General features: G+C 50.7%; 1 protein-coding gene across 1 annotated transcript; it reads right to left on the bottom strand.

Annotated features, from left to right (window-relative positions):
* Nucleotides 1–396: 396 nt before the first annotated feature.
* ZNF648 (zinc finger protein 648) lies at nucleotides 397–7,536 on the bottom strand. The gene is made up of 2 exons (XM_025362844.1): nucleotides 7,390–7,536; nucleotides 397–3,886 (listed from the first exon to the last, which is right to left on the bottom strand). Exon 2 carries the CDS (start codon nucleotides 3,821–3,823, stop codon nucleotides 2,123–2,125), a length of 1,701 nt encoding a protein of 566 aa, XP_025218629.1. The 5' UTR covers nucleotides 3,824–3,886; nucleotides 7,390–7,536; the 3' UTR covers nucleotides 397–2,122.
* Between the last annotated feature and the right edge of the window lie 868 nt (nucleotides 7,537–8,404).

Genomic DNA, 8,404 nt, shown 5'->3' with positions numbered 1-8,404 from the left:
GAGGGACTAATGAACTTCTCTTGGACCTATTCAGTATGTTCTACCCCTTATATTCCAGAAACATAGTATACAGCACCAAAGATACCCAGCACAAGCAAATCCGGCTTTTCTGCCTATTAACAAGTACACTCACTCCTTCTCCAAAGCTATGCCCATGTGGAAGCCATACCTAGATACCACACTGCAGACCTTTATCAGTATTCAAGGTTAGGGTGCAGCAAGTTATATGGTTAACAAACAGCCCGGTGATTCCTATGCAACCAGGCTTAGGGGAACAACTCCATAAAAAATATAAAACAAAACCAAATTCTTTAATTTGTAAAAACTATACTAATGACCATCTTTAAGAAAGGATACAATGAAAAGGAGTAATCCTACAATGAAAAGGAGTAATCCTTCAGTCTTCAAATACTATATTGATTATCTAGGAAAAAAAGTTAGCTTTTGCTCTCTTCATAGTCACAAGTTAATCTTGTGACTTATCTACCAATTTAAAGCTCTTGCATTCAGCCAAAGTTTCCATCGTATAGTAGGATCACTCTAACTTTTACCTACTACTATCACTTCTATTTTGCCCATGCAGATGCAGAAGCTGAAGCCCAAGGTCACATCAACAGTAAAGGGTGGGGGCCGACCCTTTTATTAAGGTTACCTTGGTCAAACAAGACACAAGACTATCTAGTTATCTAGCTGTCTAGCTCTCTCTCTCTTACTTCTCTTAGGCGCCCCCATGTATCATGAGAATGATATTTAGAGGTCACACCCTAGGTCCAAATCAGGTGGAACCCAAGAGAAATTCAGATTTGGCATTCTTTGGTGGCAATTTTAGGAATATACTGAAGGTACTCCCCCAAGAAGGGCACTATACTTTCTTATGGAATATCTTATTTAACTTCGGTAAGATAAGAAGTGCCGTTTGCTTATGTGCACCAAGGACATCTGTGCAGTCATAGATTCCTCACAGTTGAGGTTCAGCTAAGAACTACTGACTTTATACAGATCACTATATGCATCAATACACTTTGAAGAATGGCTGTTAGTAATGCAAACTTTGAAATAACCTCTTAGGTAACTGTGAGTCATGTAGGCTTTCATACCTGGTTTTAATGATTTTGAAATGCAGACAAGCCAATGGCACTTGGGCAAAGGGTGTTTTATTCACTTCAAGTCAAGGCTGATGATTCAGACAAATGTAAATGAACCCAAAAGGTTTCATGAACCACGGTCAAGGCTTTGTGGAGAAATTATAGATGTCTCTCTGTAAATGGGCCAATTGCTTTGTAAATATCACATATGACTTAAGCCCTCAGAGTGCAAACAGGAAAAAAGGCAGCCAGAGAGAAGGCACATATGAATTTTGTGGGTGAGACTCGCGTTAGATCTACGTACTAAATTCCACTATAAAGAGGAATGTACTTCTTTTTCAGATGCTAAGGCTGTCCTGAACTTCCAGAATAACTGGAATAGGACATAAACTACCTTCTCTAAGATAAAGCCCTTCTCTACTTGAAAGCCAGGACTCATAAAGAAATATCCTAAGGGTAAAGCCATTTCTGCAGTCAAGTGAAATGATGGAATGTTGGACTGGGTTTGAGTCCCTCCCACAAAGGCGTTGCTTTGGGGGAGTTCATCATAGGGACCACTTCTGGGGATTCCTTTATCTACGTAAAAAACTAAAAGCATCTTTCTCTAAAAAGTACTAGTCCTTCATTCCTTCTTTTCAGTATTTGCATATGGCTTTGAGGGTAGGACAAGTTAGTCTTTTTCCCCACCTTATCCCTGGAGCCCTGCCCAGTGCCCAGCATGTAATTCTAGAAGCAGTTTCTGATTGATTCAGGTTCCCCAACCCAAGGAACTCAACGTTTGATCAGCTCTCACTACTTTGTCTTTCCCTTTTCCAGTTGTTTATGACCTCGGACACTCAGAACCACTGATGTGAAACCACACACCTGGGTGCTCTCTCGGTGATGACTTTGTTCAAGGGATCAAATATATAATCAAATGGACCACTCATGACCCGCGACCTACTGGGAGGCGAGGCTGACCAGTGAGGCTGGCAATACCATGTGAGTGGGTCCACCTGCGAAGGTTCCAAGTAGTGAGGTCGACGACGATGCTGTCTTCACTCGTCAGAGGAGGAAGGGATGGGTTCTTTCTTGCAGGTGCGGTGCTTGGCTCGGTGTCGTTGGAGGTGATTGGATCGGGTGAAGGCCTGGCCGCAGTCCTTACACTGGTAGGGCCTCTCTCCGTTGTGCATTCGTATGTGCTGGGCCAACTCAGAGGCAATGCGGAAGGCCCTGCCGCACTCTGCACAGAGGAATCCCTTCTCTCCGGAGTGGATCTGTTGGTGCCGCTTCAGGGTCGAAGAGCGGGCAAAGGCCTGGCCACACTGCGTGCAAGGAAAGGGCCTCTCGCCAGTGTGGATGCGCTGGTGGCGCACGAGGCGCGAGGGCTGCGCGAAAGCCACGCCGCAGTCAGCGCACTTGAAGGGTCTCTGGCCGGTGTGCAGCGTCTGGTGCTCGGACAGGTTGGAGGACTTGGTGAAGCACTTGCCGCAGGTGGGGCAGGGGAAGGGCCGCTCGCCCGAGTGCACGCGCTGGTGCTCCACCATGCGGCTGGCCACAGCGAACTCCCGGTCGCAGGCGGGGCAGCGGAAGGGCTTGGCTCCCAGGTGCGTGCGCTGGTGGCGCAGCAGCGACAGCGGCTTGTTGAAGGTCAGGCCGCACTCGGAGCACGGGAAGGGCTTATTGTTGCTGTGCATGTTGCGCTGGTGTTTGCGCAGGTCCGAAGAGCGCACGAAGGCCTTCCCGCAGTCTGGACACGGGTAGGGTTTCTCGCCTGTGTGCGTGCGGATGTGCTTCCGGTGGTCGGAGGACCAGGTGTAGGCCTTGTCGCAGAAGGAGCATTGGTAGGGCCGCTCGCCCGTGTGCAGGCGCCTGTGCTGCTGGAGCGTGCCGCGGTGGGAGTAGGCCTTCCCGCATAGCTCGCACGCGTAGCGCTTGGCGCCGCCGCGCGTCTCAGCGGGGCTCAGCGGCTTGCTGGGCTTCTGGAAGGCTCGCCCGCCCCGCAGGCGCCTGTGCGGACGCGCTTCAGCCTCTCCGTCCTCGCGCCCGCCCGCCTGGTTCTGTACTTTCCTGCTTCTTTGCGCTTTTGCCAGTACCGCGACAGTCAGGCTGGCTGGGGTGGCCGACGCCTGCGCTGGTGTGTGTGTCTCTCGCGTGGAGAGGTCCCAGTTGCTCCCTGGCCTGGGGAAACACAACAGAGAATAGTTCTCTGCGGACGTGTCTGCACTTTTGTGCGCACAGAGATACTTTCCATTGCTGGGGAAGCTGGATGGGACAGCCAAGACTGTGCCCTGGTTGGCCCTCGAGTCTCCATCATCACCCGCAGGTAGTCGGTCCCCAAGAGGTTGCATCTGACCTAACTTGTGTGCGAGACCACTGGGAAGGGTACCCAGAGCTGTGCTTGCTCCTGGGGAACCCTGGGTCTCGTTGATCTTTGCCACATCTCTGCTCCAGCTGGCTTTCCCAGACATTTCTACTGGTTTCTGCCCCATGTCCCCAGCACTGGAGGAGTCAGAGAATTTCTCTTCCTCTTTGTCTAGTGGATGGGGCCATGGCAAGTCAGCATTGTCATATGTTACTGGGGAGCTGCCCCTTGGACAGGCCACCGGGTCAGCAGGTCCCTCTTTTTTGGCCTCCCCACCATCTTCATCATCACTCTCTAAGTTCATGCTCAGCATCTGGGTGTCATGAGCCTCCTCAGTCAAGCTGCTGAGAGGAGACACCGCTCCCCACCTGTCCTGGGAGTCCACTTGTGCCATGATGTTCAGGCGCTTCTGTTGCCTGCTCCTCTGAGGAGGAGTATTCTGCTTGGCTCAGGATACCTGCAAAAATAAAAGTATGAAGAGAAAATCACAAAAAATGTACTTAATCACTTTCATGAGCAGAGGGATTGAGGTTCCCACTACAGCTCTGTTTCCAACTGGTCTCCATCCCAGGCATATTGTTGAGCCTCACTGAAGACAGAGGCCTGGCTCTGCTGAAAATTCCAGTCATCCTTATTCCCTCTGGAGATCCCACTTGCTAGAAGCCCCAGGAGACCATGCTGTCAGGAATAGCCAGGGTGGGCCATTTGCTGGGTGCCAGCTGTGCCCTGCCCTCTCTAGGGTGCTCATCCCCAACCGCTAACCAAATGTGTCCTTTGTGAGCATGGGGGACAACTTGATGAGATGGTAGGAAGCAAGCTCTGGTCCTCCTAAGGCACTCTTACAGTGTCCCCCACTCGGGAAGCTGGAAACCAGGCTGGCTCTTGCTTTCTCTGCCAGGAGTGGAAGTCTGCCATCCCATGATGGTGTCAGCCAGGGTTACCTCTCAGGCCCTGGGCTGTGTAGGCCACCTCTTCCAAAGATAAGGAGCAGCCCTTGGGAGAATGAGGGTGAGTCAGGAAGGCACCAGCTGCCCCTCACTGATTAAGCGGGGTTTCTCAGGCCCTTGTAACTTCTGAGGAACTCCTGACTGCCAGGAAGGCTACCCATAAGCACCCAGGGGGCAGAAGATGCCCACTGAGAGCTTGACCTGTCTTTGAAATTTTGCTTCATCATAAACATTCAGGAGAGTCTTACATTTTATGTCGCATTTTTGTTTTTGTTTTTAATTGAGACGAAGTCTCGCTCTGTCACCCAGGCTGGAGTGTAGTAGCACGATCTTGGCTCACTGCAACCTCTGCCTCCCAGCTTCAGGTGATTCTCTGCGTCAGCCTCTTGAGTAGGTGGGATTACAGGCACCCACCACCATGCCTGGCTAATTTTTGTGTTTTTAGTAGAGACAGGGTTTCGCCATCTTGGCTAGGCTGGTCTTGAACTCCTGACCTTGTGATCCACCTGCCCCAGCCTCCCGAAGTGCTGGGATTACAGGCGTGAGCCACTGTCCCCAGCCAGTCGCGTTTGTTTTATAGAAAATAGTATTAAAGTTACCTTGGGTTTAAATGTTTAGTCTTCCCCCAAGTGTGCCATACTGATCCCCTGGCATACCGCAGATGCCCGCTGGGGTACACACCTCCTAACTCAAGAAGCCAGATGTGGGATTTCAAACATAAGGCATGAGATATGAGAGCCATTTGGGTTTTATTTTCAAACTAATTTTATCTTAGCTTGAAGACATAGAGGAAGCCTGCTGGAGGATTGGTTAAAAAGGATTGGGTGACAGATTTTAAAGGAGTTACTAGAGAGGCAGGGTACTGAGGGCCTCTCTGGGGGGAAAATTGTTGGCCAGAGGGCTAAATCTGCTTTAGTCTGGAGAGAAACTTCTGAGAATCCCAGAGGGGGTATTAAAACTCTCATTTTTCTGGGCACACGTTATGAGCCCGGCACTATGTTGAGTGCTTCACAAACATAATTTCATTTATTCTTTTCAGCAAACATTAAGATAGATGCTATTGGGAGGCTGAGGTGGGCGGATGATGAGGTCAGAAGATCGAGACCATCCTGGCTAACACAGTGAAACCCTGTCTCTACTAAAAATACAAAAGAATTAGCTGGTGGTGGTGGTGGCGGAGCTTGCAGTGAGCCGAGATCGCGCCACTGCACTCCAGCCTGGGTGACAGAGTGAAACTCCGTCTAAAAAAAAAAAAAAAAAAAAGAGATAGATGCTATTATTATTATCTTATTCTTTCAATTTTACAGACCAGGAAACTGAGCTTTATTGAGGTTACTTACCTGCCCAAGGCCACACAGCTCATAGACAGCAGCAGCGGGGTTTCTCTCTAATTTTAAGGCCATTAAGCCCCAAATGGTCCTGCCTCCCAGCTGTGGCCTTCAGACTGAAGCCTGCTCTGGGGCTGGGCTCTGCCCAAGAGCAGCTGCAGCATCCTGGGGTGAAGAGTTGTGGCTTTCTGTAGGCATCAAAGCCCCTTGTGTTTTCTGGGCCAAGGAACCTTGGCTACAGGGCCTCGCTGCTGGGCTCCTCCCTGCTCTCATTGACCCAGATTGCCCTCCGCCAAAGAGAGAGGCCAGTGGCTGCCCATCAGAGCCAGGACCCATGTTGCAGAGACCACTGCCTGGGGTGCTCAAGAGTATTAGTCACTGAGCATTTACCTTCTGAAAGCTCCTTCTCTCTACCTCTGCCCACCTTTCACTGCCTTCTCAGAAGGGATAAAAGGAGTGATCGTTGTATTTGGCTGGTCCAGTTACCCTATCCCCATCTCATTAAACTTTTCTTTCCTGGTGTCTGCCTGATCATGAGCCCAGTTACCCTGTGTGTATGAAGAGGGAGCAGTGTGGAGGAATCCTAACTTTCTACTCTGGATACAGAAGCCATGGAGGGAGGGAGGACACATTGCAGTTGTGACTGGAGTTCGGCATCTAATGTCTCTTTATGTCCTCAAGCCCAGGGAGCACCCCTCTTCCCTCACTGCTTCCCTCACCCATCACTTGGCAGAGGGTAGCTCGCATGTCTTTTGACAGGAGCCCACGTCTGACATATTTTCGGCATAGTGGATCTTAGGGAGTGAATGTGTAGTTCATAGAGGGGACATACCACTAGCGAACCTCACAGAACTTACTCAGACCAGCAGGCTTGATCTGGGGCTGTGGGTCCCCCAGCAGGGACAGCAAAGGAATGCTGGATTTGTATGAAACGCATGTCTTAGGTCTCTTTCTCTCTTTATGACAGCATACTGCCTGTTTCTGTGGCACTGTTCACAGATCACTGACTTTACCCGCTCCCCACCCCACCTCCAGCACAAATACCCCATTTTCCACAGCCTGTGTCTCATTCTTTTCCTCTGGGCCATAGGGGAGCCTCCTTAGGGTGGCACACAGCCCTCCACTAGCTAACCAATCTCTTCTCCAGAGCCTGTCAGGGGACTCTCTTTTCAGATGAGGAATCCCTCCTCCATGTGAAGCCATATCCCCAGTGAATACGTCCTGCTCTCTTCCTCCTGCCGCTGCCACAGGCGTGCTCTCGACCACCAGGAAGACCTGGAGGCAGGCAGGGGCACAGGGAGAGATTTTCTGGCAGTCTACACAAATATACCTGGTCTGAAAGAGGAACACTGATGCCATGGTATGGCGGGCCCCTCTGCTCCCCAGATGTGCTAGTCCCCAGAGGCTGTCAGAGCACAGTCCTTTGCTGGAACTTCCTCTGCACTTGCCAGCTAGGAGTGGACCAAATGCAGCGTCTGACTCCCCAACCTCATACATCCATCAACACTCTGCAGAAGCCTACCCTAAGGGCTTGTTGCAACCCCAGCCCATACCCCTCTTCTTTCCTTCATTCTTTCCAGATTGTACTAAAGTCCATCCCAGGCAGCCACCTCCTACTTTCTCATCTGCTTACCGCCTTCAGGCCTTGCTCTCCACTCCTGGCTCACACACAGACAGTTGCTTACCTGGGAAATGCAGACAGCAGTGTGGGCCCCCTGCCCTGGCTTCTGTGACATGTGGGCTCTCAGCAACAGGAACCAGAGTTGGGTACAAATCAGCAGAGATGGTGTCTCTGTCTCTCACGCTTTGTGTCCAGTCCAGCAGCTGCAGAGAGAGCCTCTGGAGGTGGGGCCAGTGTAATACACTCAACCTTCCTGCCTGCATCCAGAGAGCAGCCTGGGAAATAGAGTGGGGCTGCCCTCTCTCACTGCCTGAACCGATCCTCTGACTCCCTCTGCTCCTGCCTCCCCTCCCTGCCAAAGCCAGCCTTCCTCCTTCCCTCCTCGCAGTCGTCCTGCATGTGGCCCTATGCCTCCTGTTCACTTGCACTCCTTCCTTCCACAGAGCAGTCCATCCTTCACTTTAGCCCTGGTATGCCCACGGGCCACATGTCACTTGTGGGCTTCCTGGGTGGCATGCTTTTTCCCTCCCGGAAGGCAGAACAGAGTATTTGGCCTATATGCCCACCTCCCTATTCTAGTACCCACCTTTTGCAGGACTGTGAGTCGCAGAACTCGGGGGTTGGGATTCCCAGAATTCTTTGCAGCAGCCCATTCATTGGCTCAAAGATGCCCCCAGCCTTTTAACTGGGAGTAGGGGTGCAGGGAGATGGTTTTCTGTCTTATGCATACAGATGCCAGGCCTGTCTGGGGTCTCTTTACACTTTCAGCATTGGTTCCCATGCAAGCTCATTTTGAAGAGAAGGATTGGCCCAAGGTAGAAGATTCAGTACATTGAGAATTTTTATCCACTCAAGTCTAATGTGCATTTATTAGGATGAACATTCACGGCATTAAAATAGGTGATGGAAGTGTGGTTCCTGTGACATCACTAGGTGGTCACAAAGTATACTGATTGACAGTAGGGTCTGGATCTGGGTTTGAATCTTACTACTCACTAGCTGTGTGATCTTGGGCAAGTTATTTAACTTCTGTGTGCCTTAGTGTCTCATCTGCAAAACAAGGACTAGGATACTGTTGC

Source organism: Theropithecus gelada, chromosome 1 (genome assembly GCF_003255815.1).
Source record: "Theropithecus gelada isolate Dixy chromosome 1, Tgel_1.0, whole genome shotgun sequence".
Taxonomy (NCBI): Eukaryota; Metazoa; Chordata; class Mammalia; order Primates; family Cercopithecidae; genus Theropithecus; species Theropithecus gelada.
Note: the sequence above shows the minus strand (reverse complement) of the source record. Positions and strands in the feature narration are given on the sequence as shown.